This window comes from Neodiprion fabricii, chromosome 2 (assembly GCF_021155785.1).
Source record: "Neodiprion fabricii isolate iyNeoFabr1 chromosome 2, iyNeoFabr1.1, whole genome shotgun sequence".
NCBI classification, from domain to species: Eukaryota; Metazoa; Arthropoda; class Insecta; order Hymenoptera; family Diprionidae; genus Neodiprion; species Neodiprion fabricii.
In genome coordinates this window covers 40,558,234-40,576,406 of record NC_060240.1, presented here as the reverse complement: position 1 = coordinate 40,576,406, position 18,173 = coordinate 40,558,234, and the positions used below count along the sequence as shown (strand labels likewise).

Here is an 18,173-nt window from a genome sequence, read left to right as displayed (position 1 = left end):
CAAGCAAGCGATATTGTCTTCTCTAATTGTGACTATGTTTTTTTTTATTTTTTTAACTATAATGCCATTTTATTTTGTTCCAATGGTATTCGATGTTTCTTCATTCTTTTTAATTGTGCAAACACGTTCCAAGTGAAATATAAGTGAAATTAATCAACATCGCAAATATATCACTGACTACATCGCATCTCGAATGCTGCCGCAGATGATGCTGTATAATTTCTCTATTCAATAAAATACTCAATTGATTATTTACATTATTGGTTAACTTTCACCAACAAACCGTTTCTAATAATACCAATAATAAGAACAATAATACAAGATAATTATTACAATCGTTGTATACGTCCATAATATAAATTGTTGGTGAAAGTTGACGCGAAAATTTTACGACGTATAGGAGATGCGAAGTAAATTGGATAAATAGAAAGAAAAAAATAAGGATTGTAAAAAATTCGCACAATGTTCGCAAATTCTCCACAGCGGTAGTTCCCGTCGACGACGCTTCGTTCTCCGAAAAATCGTTCTCTAAACCCCGGGGGAAATAAGGCTTGACTACGACCTTGATAATATGGCCGCGAGCTCGCGGCTGCATGTGGATTGTGGCATGACTTTTCCGTGATAATCAGTTTGGCCGCGGCTTCGCAGAAGGTATGACCATGTTGAAGTTTCCGCTGAACGTGATTAAGATTTTGCTGCTCACTGGCTACGCGGCAGCTCTCAATAAATCACTGTTGACGAACCAGAAGGTGAGTAAGAAAATTGTTTGCACACACGTAAACGTCACAGAGAAACGATTCAAATACGCTCGTAAAAGTCAGACACACACCAGCACGCAAACTTAACGAGTGAAAGGCATGTGTAATAATCGCTACCGCTATTCGAGGATATTCGCAACGAAGGCGCAATTTATTTCGCTCGACAAACAATTGCTGGTCAACATTTACGATACTTTCTTACTCTGGTTGACGCTAGACTTTCCTTTACTCACATTGATCAACCAGGGTCGAATTTGAGCGACGCGCGTTACGTGAAATTACAACTTGTGCGCGAGATGAAGCTTTGAACTTTAAAGGTCCCGGTTCGAAGGCAATCGTATAGGTATACTTATTATGGCAGCGATGCGCGACATGTCATATTTGACAAGATTGAAGGTAGTAACGTTATCGTAACGGAAGATTGGGGAAAATATCCAGATTTTCTTAGTTTCAGAATGATTTTTAAGGAACTAAGATTTCCATGTATGAGTGTATTTTGTTTTATTATGATTTCCTGAATTTCAGATAATTCCAAAATCGCGAAATAACGGCTTTTCCCCGGCATGAATCGTTACGATAACGTTACTAACTTCAATACGATCATATTTGAAAGTTGAACGCTTAATTTCAGCTTCACCATGCTCCGAAATACTTCAATGATGAGAATTTGCTCAGGCTCGCCGACATGTCGGACGTCGATCACATCAACGAAATATTGGATAATATATGCATAAAGAGAGTCGTCTCAACTCGGGGCCATCAGAGAGTGAAAAACGTGAGTGTGAATCCCCTCTCATACTTGCAGTTGGAAGACGTCGAGCGCGTTTGGCGCTTTATTCAAATTATATCAAATTACTGATCGTTTCAAAGTTTACTGCTGACTGTAAAACGAATTGTTCCTTTCCTTGTTTATTCCAGTATATAATAAAATCGATGGAAAATCTCGGATGGTCAGTGGAAACGGACAAGTTCTTAGACAAGACGCCGAATTTCGGAAAATTGGAATTTGAAAATGTAATATCAAGACTGAATCCCAATGCCAGCAGGTACTTGGCACTCGCTTGCCATTTTGATTCAAAGTACACGAGAGAGGGGGACTTTGTTGGGGCTACGGACAGCGCTGTGCCGTGTGCGCAGATGATCAATTTGGCTAGTGTGATGAAGTCGTACTTGGATGATATAAAAAGGGTAATAACAGCTGCATGGCGTTATTCTTACACCAAAAAATTTTACAACAGTATCAGTATGGTATACCTGTATTATATTTTTAGCAAGACATCAGTCTGATGTTTATATTTTTTGACGGCGAAGAGGCTTTCAAATCGTGGGGACCCACTGACTCCATTTACGGTGCTAGACATCTGGCTAAAAAATGGCAGATGACACTGTACCCCCCTGGCAATACCGAGGGAATGACGGAACTCGATAGAATTGTAAGAATGAAATGAATAACCACAGACAAGTTGCAGTAATATTTTTTCTCGATCATTCAAAGATCAATATGCGCTGAATGTAGCATTCAAAATCGTTTATGTATCTATATTGACAATTCTTAGCTAAGTCGATTGAATTTAATAATTTCAGGACGTTTTAGTACTTCTGGACTTAATAGGCGCTCCAGACCCTACGTTTTACAACTATTTTGAGAACACAGAAAAATGGTATGGGATGTTGATTAATGCGGAGAGAAAATTGGCAGCCATGCGAAGACTGGAAAAATATTCGTACGAAAATCCTGAGCAGACATATTTCCAGCCGTACTCAGTTCGGGCCAATATCGAAGATGATCATATTCCATTTTTAAAAAGAGGTGAGGAGAAAGATATGTTTTAATTCGATCAAGCTGCATTTGCTTATTCCAAAGGTTTTTTTTTTCCAAAGTAATCAAACCAAGAATGGCGGTAGTGAAGTTAAAACAAATTTGTATCGTGTTTCGAAATGACAAATTTTTAGGTGTGCCGGTACTCCATTTAATTCCGTCGCCTTTCCCCTCTTTCTGGCACCAATCGGGGGATAACAGAGCTAACATAGATATGGCTGCGACAGAAAACATCAATAAGATCCTGAGGATATTTGTCGCGTCGTACCTTGGGATGGATGTTTAATACTGCGGTATCGAATGGCACCAGTACTCGAAATCATTCAACTGCTCAATGTGTAGTCAATTAGGTACATGAGAAGAAAAAAAAAAACTGAACTCTCTAACTCAATGTGAACTATTCGCCGACTTTATAAAGTATACTTGATATCAATTTTAAGATAAATATATTTGAAATGTCAACAAACTTGTGCACACTGCAGCATAACAGGTGTATTATTTATATTTATATATATATATATATAAATATATTATATATTTATTGAACATTTTTCTAATTATGTGGAAATTTTTTATTTTATTATCTTGTGATAAACGGAAAGCAGTTATATTATTCGTCGAAATATCAATTTTACCGCAGTACCTATGCGTAATTAAATTTTTAAGAGAAGCATAATAACTATTACACTATTGCAAAATACGAGACGTGAAGATAGGCAGATGTAAATGCAGAATTCGGTTAAACGTGTGTAACATTCTGTTTTTCATCTTTTTCCATTCAAAACCGGATTTTCTATGGTAGGGCTGAAAATAATTTATAACAGGGATTGTAGACATATCATTACAGGACTACTTAAGAGTAGCAATTTTATATTTGACAATTTTTCAAATGGTTGGTCTATCGATTAGTAGCTTTCGCATGAGCATATGAAATTAGTTTTGTCATGAATCTGAAAGTACAATTGTACGCTACCAAAATTTAACAACGCTTATTTATTGTTATTATAAATTAATTAATTTGAAAATGTGCATATGAAAAGATATTGTAAAATGGTCTGTTAAAACAAATATATCATATTTTGATGAAGAGTAGCTGATATGTCTGTTCATTACTCAGCATCGGTACATTTTTGTTATCGTGTAAAACTCAGGCAGCGGACTTATTAGAATGCCTATTAGAGTCTACTGTAAAAAAAAAACCGCTTACTTTGATAAACTTGACGAAGGCTTGATAAAAAAGGTAGTAATTACTGATCAACTAATTTGACAATGACTAAGACGGTAAGCGTACGAATGAAAATAAACCTGCATATGTTGACCTGTAAAAAGCTTACTATTCTGCCCGGGAGACAAGACCGAACTAAGATCGTTGCAGACTATTCCTCAAAACGTATCTTGACTTCCTGATGCGTGATCGTAATCGGTAATGAGAATGCCTCTCGATCCTTCATGATCATTCGAACGCGGGATAAATGAGTATATTCTATTTGAAAATTCTTCTCTTCATTCCTCGGCGATCGTTTTTCTGGTCTTCTTCCCCGATCGCAAATCAAATTGTAGCGATTAAACGTGTAGAACCGCTTAAATACAAACGGCCGAACAAATGGTGCCGAGCACGTACAGAACGAACGGAAAGCGCGGGACTCCTTTTTTTTTAGAATAACAATAGAAAAAGACTGAACACCGATGCTATGAAGTCATAAATTCTCTAGAATTCATCTGCCTAGTAAGTTAATTGAGAGTTCTTTTCGCGATCCCGGATTTGAACATGTTCGACAATAAGCCTGCATATGTTTTAAAATCAGGATTTCGGATCAAAAGATTCTGTCACAGCCAATATTGACGGCAAAGCAGCTAATGGATGGATTAACATGACGCAGTCGTAATTTTGAAAATTCGTTCGATTTGGCCAGGGCGGGGATGTTGAATGAACCCGTTTACAGGTGGCAGTAGCTACAAAATAGATATATACACATATACACATATAAAAAGGCCGGATTGAACTGTAACTTGTAACACCCGCCAATTACGTGCTCCGATCGCACAGTTTGTTGGATCACGTCTCGTTTATGAAAGAATGTTGCTTTGGGCACGTAAATTGACACATGTACATACATACATCGCATGCCGGAGAAAACGCGTTTGTCCACGAAATGTCCCGTTACCCTGACAATCTGACTAGAATGAAAGGCGTGCATCGTTTCGTGAATGTATATATTGTCATTTGTTAATTGATTTGCTATGCTCGAATGTCGACGCATTGTGCGCAATGCCATTGGTTTATAGGTATATGTTTGTACCTATACTGACTGCATGAATACAATACGCGTAACACCACCAGTTTGTAGCGTTCGTGGAATATGTATGCATGTATGTAAGTACAACACATTGCAGAGAGAAATACATTGTACGTATTGTACATACAATACGCACAAAACGAGCCGAGCCACACGCTGAGTACACACGCTACAGGTTTCAAATGTTCGAGGTCATTGTTCGAGTGAATTCGGCCACAGCTCCGAACCCTGCCGATGTTGGGCGTTGAGCATAACTGAGCATAACGTTGCGGTCCCGTGACGTCACGCCGACCGAGCCGAGAAGAGCCGACCGTTTGGCGATTGGACGACCCGACACACGAAGTGACGAACACGAACGACGCGATCAAGAGTCGTGGAATGACTTACCGCCCCGCTTCGTCGAGATTTTACGTGCTTTTACGTGAATTTCTCTCGTGAAATTAGCGAAAATCTCTGATAGAAAAAGGTAAGAGGTGCCCGCGAGTGTTTTCGCTCAATTTTTTCACCCATTGTACGATATTTTTCGGTATATACGGTACAGGCGAGTGACACACGGCGATATAGGCGTGTGTAGGACGTGGGAGCCGAACACACTGACAATAAACAGGCATTCAGGAGTTGCACTAGCCTCGTTCGGCGTTCATTCAAGAATGTTTTAATTGAGCTAATAGTGAGATATCGTAACATTGCGATCGTTATAGCGTAAATGTGAATTGTTGTGTACGTTTTCTTTTTCTTTTTTTCATTACCATCTCGCAGAAATATGTTGAAGTTTATCAGAGGGAAGGGTCAGCAACCCACAGCTGAGCGTCAGAAGTTGCAAAAGGACCTTTTCGCTTTCCGGAAGGTAAGCAGAACATAAACATTAATTAACAACTATTCATCCGATCAACAATATCGGAAGCACTCGTTTCATCATTAATTTCTATCGCGAACTAATCAACCCCGTACCAAATTCACACGTGTTTTAAACTTCGTTGGGAGTTTATTTATCAAATAATGGAACTTCATTTGTAATTTAAATACCGTCTGGCGATAATTGGCTATAGCTTTTATTATTTGTTCTTAAACCCTTATATCACCAAATATTCATATTCAAATATACTACGGTAATGAAAAAATAATGAAATTAACTTGATTTGTTAATTTTATTTTATACTCTTATCCATGCCTAATGCGGTTATTTGCAGTTTGCGATTAGTTACAGTTTTGATTAAAAGATAAGTCGGTAGGTGTGCGTGAACCATGATGTGGCCTAGAGATAACAAACGCTAGTTTTTAATACCGTATCGCCTTTTCTTCTGCAATATTCTAAGTTGATGACATTCATTTGTTATAATGGTAACTAGCAAGATTTAATGCAATAAACGATGGTTCATTTATACCTATCGGCAGTTGGTGGATATCTATCTTATCGTAAAACTCTGTTTAAAAACAGTGATAAGAGATGCCCTGCCCTTAAAACTAATATTTACTCGCATACATACGTATTTGTATCTAGTGTCTATGTATAGAGCGTTGCCATACATAAAGAAATAACTCCCTTTTTTTGTTTTTTTCAAACCATTGCCTATAGCTAGTTTCATTCAGTTATGCTTGTGTTGATGTTCAACAGTTCAATGTTCAACAGTTTTCAATTTTTCTTATTATTTTTGATGTAAGAATTGATGAAGGGGAAAGATTTTTCGAAATACATTTTGACATTGATACATGTGATACACGAGATATTGCTAAACTGATATATTAATTCGTGTTCCGATTTCTTATCTCTTGTATACACTTCGATACATGACTCACAAAATCTATTATCTATAATATATAAATTGATCACTCATATTTTCTTGGGTAACAGAAAAGTGCTGATATTGTACGTACGATGCATTTTGGTATACACACACTGATATAACAATTAATAATCCGGGATGGAGCATGTTAAATATTTTATTTATTTATTGCCAATGAAAACGAGTCCAGGAAAGAATTTCATCTGTATGAATTTGCAGCGCAATTTGTAACATTCTGTGCAATTTGAGACTGATTGGAGTGATGTAAGAAGCAGTTTTATATTGTGGAATGTCACTTGTAAAAATAGAATCATTTATTATTCCATTTGTCTCCAATATTTAATCAGAGCCACTTAAAAGTAATTAAGCTCGTTAGATCGGGTCGTTTTTCAAATTGTGTGCGATAAGTCTGTTCATACTATTACTCTGATCTGTTCAAACCAACTTGATTAACTATTCTGCATAGCAAATGAGTTGAGAAGAAATGTGTGTGTATTTTTTTTCTTCTCATATTGACAAACAGCATGTGAAAAACAGAGATAGCGAGAAAGAGTGAAAAAGTAAGATGACATATATAAACAGGTCTAGCGGTATTTAAGTTGTCAAAATATGAGTCATCCTCTTCTCAGATTACTCATAGGAAGAGGTGCACATGTTAATCAAAATATGTTTTTTTTTTTAGTCAATTAATCTTGTTATCCTATATTGATCAGACTTTTCAGCCCAACAGGTAAAACCGGATGCTGATTTTTGCTGTCATAATATTCATTATTTTTGCAGACAATACAGCATGGATTTCCTAATAAGCCCACTGCATTCGCATGGGATTACAGTTTACGACTAATGATCATCGGCACAGCTTCTGGAGCCATCAAAGTGTATCCTTTTCTATTGATGGATGAGAGAAATTCAATTACTCGCAAACCCCATCACTGTTTGTTCTGATAGTGTGTTACAAAAAAGTTTAAATAGAAAAAACATCATGTGATGAATCAGCGGTGAATATGTTACCATTCCAAGATACCGGACGCCCTCGCATAGCTTTAGGTACCTGTGCCAGCATTGCGATCAGGTATTATAAAACCAACACTCTAATGTGTTCACTTTTCTGGGAAATATTTTATCAGCTGTGGTGAAAAATCCGTTGGTAGCATTTAACGTGGATACAATCTCTATTAGGTAGGAGTATATATTTTCCTTAACCGATACCTGTGATATAAAATCACAGTTTTGGAAGACCCGGTGTGGAATTTTACGGACAACACACAACGGAAAGTGGTGAAAATGCAGTCACCAAAATCATTGCTATACCAAACGAGGTGAGCACAATGGTCCTCTATTATAGTTTTGTGATTAAATTTTTTTTTTTCACGCTTTGGTAAAGGCATCCATCAAAAATGGAAAAAACAAAAAACTGCCTGCATGACACTGTTATAAATTCAGTAACCCAAGGGAATGAAAATAAACTTTAATTTCTGTTGACGACTATACAGAGAAGTAAAAGCATAAAGCTGTGAAGTGTTATTATAAAAGTCATACACGTGCACCGAGGTAATCTGACACCTTCTTGCACTTACGATCACCACAAAATGTTACATAAGCCGTTAATGTGTAGGGGTGGTTTACATATATGCTATTCCTGTACCGTACCATCTAGACAAATCTTTCTTATTACTTGTAACTTTACTTGTAATAATTAATTGTTAGCGAGCTTTGTGTTTGAACAATTGATGAATGGCAACATGCTGAAGTTACTAACGTTATTCTAACGATACATTTTGTAGAACCATTTTTTTCGCGACTTTCGAATTGTTTGAAATACAGCAAATCGTAATAAAACAAATCACACTCATATTTTCAAATATAAGTTTCTTCGAAGGGATTGAAAACTGGAAAATAGTGAATTTCTATCCAATGTTTTGTTATAATAATGTTACTACCTTCAAATTTGTTAATTGGTTGCTATTGCAGAAATGGAAAAATTTTTGAAATTATTTTTTAGGGACGTGTTGTATCGCTTTGCGACGACAACTCTCTACACCTGTGGGAGATCAATGAGAGTTCTTTGGTTGAAACAAAATCACTTTCCCTTGAAGGAAAGTTGAAAAAAATCTCTGCAATGTGTTTGGAATCCAACGGGGATCATCTATTACTAGGGACAGAAGGAGGAAATATTTATCTATTGAATCTAAAGTCATTTACAGTTTCTGATAATATCATTTATCAGGATGTTGTGATGCAAAAGTGAGTAGTGTATCTAGTACTAATTACTGGAAGTTATAAGGAGTTACTAAACCTTGAAGAGTTGAACTCGTATGACTCGTATTTGCAAAATAGATTATGATCATGATCCCGAATATTTCCGTTTTAATTACATGAATACTGGAATAAAAATTGCATAAAATTCACGCAGTGTCCCGGAGGATTACAAAATAAATCCTGGAGCAGTGGAGGCCATAGCCGAGCAACCTGGACATCCAGATAATATTTTAATTGGATACAATCGTGGGCTCATGGTTTTGTGGAACAAAGCTACACCCGGAGCCCAACAGGTGAGTTGAGAGTATGATCAAAATTAAGTAATACACCCTATTGTTAATCTATTAACTATTTGTTGCGTCAAGCTTTCTTATTTCAATTGAATAATAATTGTCCACCACAATCAGAATTCTTATATTATCAAATACCAGTAGTTTTTTATTTTTTATTTTTAATTTCATTTGCTGCGTGTATTCTGTAGTTTCGTAAATATAATTGAATATCTTGGTGCGAAAACTCGTGTTTAACTTTAAACCATGAAGTATACTCAAGTGATAAAAAAATTTTATATGTTGTACCAGCATTCTCTTAAATTTAATTTTCACAATTGTCACTACATTGAGACTTTGGAGCTAAAATATAGAACTGTAATGACCGTTCAGAGTTGGATATTATACAGTGTATGCATCGAGTAGGTGGCTGAAGATTAGCTACGTAAATCGATTGTGCAAAGTTAGTTTTCGTTTAGTGCTGGCGACGCATTTTCTGACTGTTGTTTGTGTCTTTCGTGGTTTCGGTGAACGTGTGCAGCTGATGGGTTTATTTTCGCGTGCGCAGACATTCGTCTCCACCCAACAGCTGGAATCTATCTACTGGGTTTCCGAGACTCGTTTTGTATCTTCACACAATGATGGTTCGTACGCATTTTGGGGAGCTGGGAACGACACTGTGCCCGAATCCACAACCCTCTATGGACCATTTCCGTGTAAGGCTGTCTCCAAAATTCTGGCTCATCCGATAAGCGAGTAAGTGTAGCAACAAGTGAAGAATAATCCAAAATGTAACTAGATGTAAATTTTTTTTCTCAAGGTTCGGGTGCAAATATTTAATTTTGTTTTAAGAGACAAAAAAAAAAATTGTGTTTTCAGCGACGAAGAAATTATTTTATTCTCTGGCGGAATGCCCAGAGCAAGCTACGGGGATCGGCACACTATCACGGCTATGACCAAAGAAAAACACGTCGTTTTTGATTTCACCTCAAAAGTTATCGACTTTTTCACTGTCATGCCGAAGGAGGAAGAAGATGGTAAAAGTGCTCTTCAAACGCCGGAGGCTTTGATTGTTTTAGCCGAAGAAGAACTTGTTGCTATAGATCTGACAAATCCGGACTGGAAAATGATGGCATTACCATATTTGGTATCTTTACATGCGAGCGCGGTATAAAAATATTCTCTCGTTATTGAAGTATTCTGTATCAATAAACAATAATTATCAGCTTTAAAATCAACAACATTTCTGTACTATCCAGGTGACATGTTCTCAACATATTCCAAACGTCCCCCAAAATTTGTGGGAGTCAATCACTGCAGCTGGTAAAGCGCAAACTGAGCATTTATATTCTGATAAATCATGGCCCATCGACGGTGGTCTTATATTGACTGCAAACACAGCGAATAAAAACACACCAGTTAACAACGAGCTTCTGTTGACTGGACATGAAGATGGGACAGTAAGATTTTGGAATGCATCAGACGTCGCTCTTACCCCGCTATACAAATACAATTCGTCTGTTTTATTCACTGGAGAGCATCTTGATGTGCTGGAACAGCCACCAGAGGATGAGGAAGATGAATGGCCGCCATTTAGAAAAGTTGGAACATTCGATCCATACTCGGATGATCCTCGTTTAGCAGTGAAAAAAGTATTGCTCTGTCCACTCTCTTCAACGCTAGTCGTTGCTGGTACTGCGGGGCATGTTATTACTGCCGTCATATCGTCAGAACCTATCAACAAGGAAATTAAAGCCGTCACAATGAATATAGTCAATGATAGAGACGGCTTTGTTTGGAAGGGACACGATCAGCTTCCTGCCAGATCGACCAGCATATCATTTGGCGTTGGCTTTCAACCGCAAAGTTTACTACAGCTTCATCCACCCGCAGCCATTACTGCATTAGCTTTACACAGTGAATGGGGACTCCTGGCTGCTGGAACTGCGCATGGCTTAGCTGTGTTTGATTATACAAGAGCGAAAACGGTCAGCGTCAAGTGCACCTTGAATCCAAATGGTATGTCGGTAGTTTCGAGCTATACATTCTACAATATTTTAGGAATTGAAAGATTGCAGAGGTAGAAATCTGTTGTACAATTCCGAATTTTGAATACAGATTTGTCTGGAGCTGGAGATACACCAATTTCACGGCGGAAATCGTTCAAAAAATCACTTAGAGAGTCATTTAGAAGACTGAGGAAAGGAAGATCACAACGGCGCACTAATGCCAGTAGCCCAACGAGAAACACTGTGCCGGAGAAAAAAAAAGACCCGTAAGTTTTGCGGTAATTGAAGTTGCTTCTAAACGTGGAATAATGGTTAAAACGTGGAAAGACATGGTTATTCATTCTTTGTTCATCCAGGCCAAGTCAGGCATCCACTCCAGCTGGAGACCTTTCTCCCATCGAAGCTAAACCCGTTGAAAGACAAGTGGAAGCAAGGCCTACAGACGACTCCCTAGGCTCGATGGTGCGGTGCTTGTATTTTGCACGCAGCTACATAATCAGTAGTAAGTATTTTGTAATTTTATAAGATGTGGATTTTATTGTTTTTCATTGATGGTTCGGGGTAAAATTGTCTTGATAATTTTTCAGTGCAAAATACGACTCCGACTCTTTGGGCCGGTACAAATAATGGAACAGTGTACGTTTTTACACTAGCCATTCCTGCGGGCGCAAGGCGAACCGAAGAGGATATCAATTGTACACTTGGCAAAGAAATACAGCTGAAACATCGAGCACCTGTCATTGCAATAACTATTCTTGATGGCTCTAGCATACCATTACCCGAACCTTTGGAAGCAGAAAAAGGAGTGGCTCCTGGTCCTGATATGTCGTCCCCACACAGAGTAGTGATTGCAAGCGAAGAACAATTCAAAATCTTCAATTTACCGTCCCTGAAACCGTTCTGCAAGTACAAATTAACTGCACATGAAGGATCTCGGGTTCGGAAAACGGGATTCGCCAAGTTTACGTGCTCGTTAGAACCTGCAGGCGTTCATGAGGAAACTTGTTTGCTTTGTCTCACAAATCTAGGAGACTGCCTTTTACTAAGTATCCCAGAACTCCGAAGACAGTTGAATGCAGCCGCGATCAAGAGAGAAGACATCAAGTACGTCATATTATCGACTAAAAAATTTGATGGGAATAATGTTTTTGTTTTTCATTCTTCTTGAAGTGCATCTACGTTTTTGAGTGGAAATGAATTATTTGTTTTAGTGGTATTTCTTCACTGACATTTACGAAGGCTGGACAGGCACTGTATCTTCACTCCAGCTCGGAACTGCAGCGAATTTCGCTGTCTGCAACTCGAGTCACAAAAGCTCAGTGCGTTTTGAATCTACCCCCAAATGCCAGAGCTACTGATGAACCGACAGGCGAAGTTCGGGAAGAAGGAAGGATAGAGGGAACTGCGGAGAACGAAGGAGAATTGCAAGGTAGTCAACCTGTGCCAGCACCTCGAACCATGTCAGAAAATGGTACTTTGGTATCCAGTAAGTACGAAGTTTTAACGTGATTATATTACAGAGGCTCAAAATATTGCCCTGAAGAAGTGTTGTTTCTACTACTCAAGACGCGACATGAATAATTTATATAAACGTAATATAAACTTATTGTGATAGGTTTGGTATAAATAACGTAATACTTGGCCAGTCTGAAACTGCATACTTGTGTATATTTGTGCTTTCGTGTGTGTCATCATGTTTCAACTAATTCTGTGGATCAGTTCTGAAATTGTTACATAACAATACTCATTAATTCTTCATAACGATTGATCCGATTAACACAACATCTTGTCATTGATCTGTGTTTTTTACACCCATTACATATCTACGTCTGCTCCCAATTTGTGCCCCTGTTTCGAATTGTTACGCATATATTTTAGCTGGAACAGAGTCTCCAAAAGAACCATCTCTTCGACCAGCTGCCAGCACTACTGAGGTCAATGGAGATGACGATCGCAACGATTTAAGTTCAATTGGAGACATAACAATTGACAGTGTCAAGGACCATTTGCTGTAAGTCTTTTCTTGTGAGTAATATACACCTTTTGTGTAGATGATTCAGATGCTGCATTACAGATTGAATGTACAATCTTATATACTTCCAACGTTCTAGCGTTGGACTAGACTAATGCGCTTTTTACATAGGAAAAATAAATTCCAGTTGCTTATTCTTCTCAGTTTCTTTTTCTTCACGTTTCATACTCTTAAATATGTCTGTTTCAATTACCTGTACAGTATTGTTTGATATTTCAAAAATATCATAGTTCCAATATTAATGAAAAAAATATTTAAACGGCAGTTGGTAATTTGGTGATTTTCATACCTGAAGTACAGTTAAGTTTATGTATTATTATTATTCCTTTATTACCGTGATTTCTCTTTGGTTGCAAAGCTAATCGTTATACTTTTGTTTGCTTGCCATCTCCTGGCAGTAACAGTTCCCTTTTCAGAAATGCAACATCTTCAGAAGAGCTGCATAGCAGATTAGCTGGCTTAAAAATGGAAGTTACTTCTCGCACTTCGGAAATATCGACTCAGAATCAGTCGTTAGTGGTTAAAACTACTACAGTCATTACTCAAGCTCCTAGCAATGGAACTAGTAATGGCGATATCGAAGCAAGTCCAACAAATGATTTGCAACAGCTTAACAGTGAGTTATGAAGAATTGCTGATTTATTCACCTATTTACATAGTTAAATTTTTTTTTTATCATTTTATTGGTCGTTAATAATCATTTTATGGATCTTTCCATCTACAGTTTTATTTGGATACCATTGATTTAATTTTTTTCTTTTTGTCTATTGGTAATTGTTTTTCAGGTGATAAAAATTTTGGAATATAATTTATATAATTTTTTTAACGTTGATTGATTTTGAACGCTTTTACTGTTTTTTTATGTGCCGTATTGGTTATTGTTTTCGTCCTAATGTTGCCTAGGCACCACCGTAGAGAGAGAAATTGCAAGCGGAACTGAGACTACTACAACACATGCAACGATTACACTTCCCCCAAATGTCGAGGTCAGCAATACAACAAAGTTTGGAAAAAAAGAAACGAATCATTGAATGAAATGTTCTCTATTCTAATACGTTTGTTTTAACATGTTACGTTATGTTTTTTTGCTTTATCCTTTTATTCTTCTTCTAACAATACTAACACCCAAAATGCTGAATAATAGAGAGAATTCATATTATGGACGACAAATTCTTTAGTTGGCTAATAACTGTCAACACTCATCAGATATTACCCAATTACTTGACCGACTCCTAAGATCTTTAAAAATTATTGTTACTGCATTTTGAAAAACATCTAATTGGTGTCGGTGTATAACTGAAGGCAAATTACTAATTATCGTAGCTGATTTTGGAAAAATTTTATATATATATCTCAAATACCACTTTTTACAGAGTACATTGTTTTCCCTTACAGATTAGCGCAGCAGACTTGGCTAATCTTGAAGTAACCACGACAACAGTAACAACTGAAAATTCTAAGGCACCACTAGCAAGACCCGAAGAAGTAGGATCTTAGAGCTCATGACTGTTGTCCTATAGTTGATGAAAGATTGGAACATACAGACAAGCGATTAATAGTTTGATATGCTAATCGATGAATCATAATCTTGTACACAGCAGCTAGCTTAAATTCATACATATACATATACAATTATCGGAGATTTTTTAACCTTTAGAGAGTCGGCCTGGCTCCTTTCGGAGCCAGCAGGTACCTCGAAAATACCGGACGTGTTGACTATTTATGCATATAAAGCTTACCTCAAAAAAACATCTGAAGTGAAGGGAAAAATGTTGGCCCTCTAAAGGCTAAAAATATAGGCTATATTCAACATTGACGTTATTTTTTTAATTTTTTTTTTTAAGGTAAAGTATGTTTCGAAAGAGTTCTCTGTACAACAGTAGTGTACAGCTTTGGGGGCTGAGGTCTACAGATATGTTAGTAGGTATACATTATCCTACCATTATCATTTTCACTTTCGTTACAATAATATTCCCAAAATGTGCAACAACGGATAGTACTTCTTAATTTGAGTTTGTATAAAACGTAATTCTAATCTTATGTTCATTGGGCATATATACTTTTTTGAAATTTTCCTATTTGAAAATATAAGAAAGATACAAACCTAGACATTTTTCACCAGTTGTCTTCTCTCTATTATGCTGTTGTTGTACTTAATACTAGAATACAACTGCTATCCCGTTATTTCAACCGATTTGTAACGTATGATTGGTTAACTGGGAAAAGAAATTTATTGCAATCAGTCGGTCTATTTCAAACGTTATCTCATCAATCACGATCAAACAAAAACATGGCGGATTGTATTATTTTTTTTTTTAAATCTAAAATGAAGCGTTGTGGTACAGGCATTTTATAATTCACAATTCAGTGTCCAAGAATTTTGATTGTGCATTGGGTTCGGCACGAAATAAACTTATCACACCGGTTGGCCTAAGCAAGAATTGAACTATCGAAAATCTTAGTAATTCATCACCTCCATTTGATTTATTCAATTATCACAACCCCTAGTAATAAAATAGATTTAATAACGTGATCATTTCAAGTCGCAGTGATTAGTGACTAGAAGCAAAGCAAAATTTTCTTATGAGAATTTAATAACTTTGTGTTTCTTCATAATTGAATAATAAATATAGTGCGAAATGAACTGAATAATAGAACGCAAAAATGTAAAAACACAGTGTTTTAATTGTATTTGAATTTTCAAAACACTGAACCATGGAATGAATATACATCACAGATTGTGAGAATGGCAGCCATATCGTAGAATTAATAAGATTAATGATAATAGTAATTTTAATAAGAATGATTACATTTTTTCTGGAGTGACAATGCGACTTAAACCGTCTGCAGTATTCTAAATGTTTCAATTATATTTTAAGCTTTGATGTTTTAAAGTAAAAAAATTACTTGTGGAATTGATAATATAAATAAAAGGTAGCGACTTAATAGTAAAATATAGGTGTATATATATGTGTGTATATATATATACATATATATACATATGTGCATATATATATATACAAACACATACACATACATACATAAATATATTTTTTTTTCCCAATATGAACATGAGGGATATTGACTTTTAACACGAGCAGCAACATACACATTAAAAATATATTTTTTATCGATGTTGTTTAATCTTTAAGTTTTCACCCTAGTTCATGAAAGTAAATTTTTTTCATTGGCATATGAATACTTTTTCTTTTTTTTGTAGCCCTAGGTATATAGACACATTATATATAGTAAAGATTATATGTTTACATGCCAATACTACTTTCAGTTTGTCAATGTTGAAATTAACCATCTTCTGAATTTGTGTTCATACTATGTAGAAAACTAGAGTTTTGACATTATTGTTATCCAGCTAAGTGAGCAAGAAATTGTTGTTATTATAATTTTTAATAAGAATCCAATTTATCGTTATACTAATGTTTTGGTATAATTATATTCTATATTTGGTGGAGGACACAGCATATTAACTTTTAACTTTTTATTTCCAATGTTATATCTAATGGATGCTCACTGAATCGTACCTAAAACTAATTCTCCGTTTTTTATTCATTCAACTGTTATTCTCAATTTTTACGGCACACAAGATATTCTGGGCAGATGAAATTACATCAATTATCGATTTCAATAGGCCGTGTCCGGTATCGCTTATACTTTGAATAACATAATTCTCTAGAAGACCAAGATCGTACATTTGAGATAAAAATATAGCGCTCATTCTACAAGAGGCAAAATTAAAAGTAATTATTTATAAAAAAAAAAAAAATGAATATCCCCCCTGCTTTATAAGAATACAGATAAGTATGTTGCCAATTATTTGTGCGTCTGATCGACAAACTTTCTACCCCTCTGTTTTTGAGTTTGACGGAAAGTAATTCTGTTTATAAGTACCATTTTTTGATAATACGAAGAATTTACGTGGGGCCTTTGTAGATAGATTTTAATTATGTATCTAATTATCTTTAACTGTATACTTAATAATTAAGCAACTGATTCATAATTACTGTTATCGTACATACTGCAATTAGTGGTAAAAGAGAAGGAATAATTCTGTATTACTAATTTTAATAGGAATTTCATAACTATTCAAAAAGTGTTACTTGACAGTTTATTTGCAATTTAAAATATATAGCATATAGCAGTTTCGCTTAACTATGTAAGCCAGTGATTGTTAATCGTAGTTAGGAATATACATTTAAATTTTCTAACTAAACCCGAATTTCGGAAATTAACTATCAAATCGCATTTTTGACTACAATTCATCATTCGATGTCACAAAATTCAGTCAGTTCTACTCAGGCTGATTCAAAGCTTGCGTGAGCAAAGAAATTAACATGACACTGCCGAAAGGCCAAGTTCTCATTCACGTTTCAGTATGAGGATCAAAAAACAATAACTGTACAATTTTCCATTATAACTACTCCAAAATTAGTTCACTGCAGTGAAAATTAACAAATTTTTCATTGAATTTTTCTACAGCTTAGGTATCTCTTACTGTCTACATCACTTATATTTCTATAACAATAAATGCCTTTTCAAAAAAATTCCAGTGTATATCAATTTAATATACATCTTCATGGATCCTAAAAGAGAGAGAGTTGGGGCGAATTTCAAAAACAAAACCTTTATGAGTAGCAAATTTAAGGATTTCAATCGAAGTAATTGTGGTGATGCAAAATTGAATTGCATTGGATGGTTATGTTTTGCACGCTAATTTACATTAATATTGTACAACAACTATGTGTTAGGGTAAGTGGAAATTTTGTCAGCGTTCTGGTAAAGTTGACAAAAAAAGAAAGTAAGATAGTGAAAATGTATGGGGAAATTAATGTAACGAAGTGCGCATATTTTCATTTGCATTTTGCGGCATATGCAGCTGCACCGCATCACGCATACTAGATGCGAACCTATGCGGCAATTCACCGTACTAG

The 18,173-nt window shown here is 36.0% G+C and overlaps 2 protein-coding genes across 8 annotated transcripts; both read left to right on the top strand.

Moving 5' to 3' along the window:
- The first annotated feature begins 569 nt into the window (after positions 1-569).
- On the top strand, positions 570-2,938 carry LOC124176722 (glutaminyl-peptide cyclotransferase-like). Its single transcript, XM_046558337.1, has 6 exons — positions 570-749; positions 1,390-1,533; positions 1,677-1,946; positions 2,030-2,191; positions 2,343-2,568; positions 2,712-2,938. Exons 1-6 carry the CDS (start codon positions 654-656, stop codon positions 2,861-2,863), a joined length of 1,050 nt encoding a protein of 349 aa, XP_046414293.1. The 5' UTR covers positions 570-653; the 3' UTR covers positions 2,864-2,938.
- Positions 2,939-5,210: 2,272 nt separating this feature from the next.
- Positions 5,211-15,052, top strand: LOC124176717 (lethal(2) giant larvae protein homolog 1). 7 transcript variants are annotated; one of them, XM_046558330.1, is made up of 17 exons: positions 5,211-5,340; positions 5,634-5,721; positions 7,439-7,536; positions 7,887-7,977; positions 8,661-8,902; positions 9,072-9,210; positions 9,755-9,942; positions 10,066-10,354; positions 10,446-11,205; positions 11,305-11,461; positions 11,552-11,697; positions 11,783-12,299; positions 12,407-12,681; positions 13,074-13,206; positions 13,644-13,843; positions 14,131-14,213; positions 14,623-15,052. In XM_046558330.1, exons 2-17 carry the CDS (start codon positions 5,638-5,640, stop codon positions 14,722-14,724), a joined length of 3,504 nt encoding a protein of 1,167 aa, XP_046414286.1. In that variant the 5' UTR covers positions 5,211-5,340; positions 5,634-5,637; the 3' UTR covers positions 14,725-15,052. The 7 variants fall into 7 exon arrangements, with proteins under 7 accessions (XP_046414286.1, XP_046414282.1, XP_046414280.1 ...); XM_046558326.1 differs by having other exon boundaries at positions 5,230-5,544; positions 13,626-13,843; XM_046558324.1 differs by having other exon boundaries at positions 5,230-5,544; positions 9,728-9,942.
- Positions 15,053-18,173: the final 3,121 nt, after the last annotated feature.

Bases quoted from the DNA above. Each gene is read 5' to 3' on its own strand.
- LOC124176717 (XM_046558323.1), top strand. From the start codon at position 5,638: ATGTTGAAGTTTATCAGAGGGAAGGGTCAGCAACCCACAGCTGAGCGT. The intron at 9,211-9,727 runs GTGAGTTGAGAG...GAACGTGTGCAG, and splicing joins CTACACCCGGAGCCCAACAG to CTGATGGGTTTATTTTCGCG. The intron at 11,206-11,304 runs GTATGTCGGTAG...TTTTGAATACAG, and splicing joins GTGCACCTTGAATCCAAATG to ATTTGTCTGGAGCTGGAGAT.
- LOC124176722 (XM_046558337.1), top strand. From the start codon at position 654: ATGACCATGTTGAAGTTTCCGCTGAACGTGATTAAGATTTTGCTGCTC. The intron at 750-1,389 runs GTGAGTAAGAAA...GCTTAATTTCAG, and splicing joins CACTGTTGACGAACCAGAAG to CTTCACCATGCTCCGAAATA. The intron at 1,534-1,676 runs GTGAGTGTGAAT...TGTTTATTCCAG, and splicing joins GCCATCAGAGAGTGAAAAAC to TATATAATAAAATCGATGGA.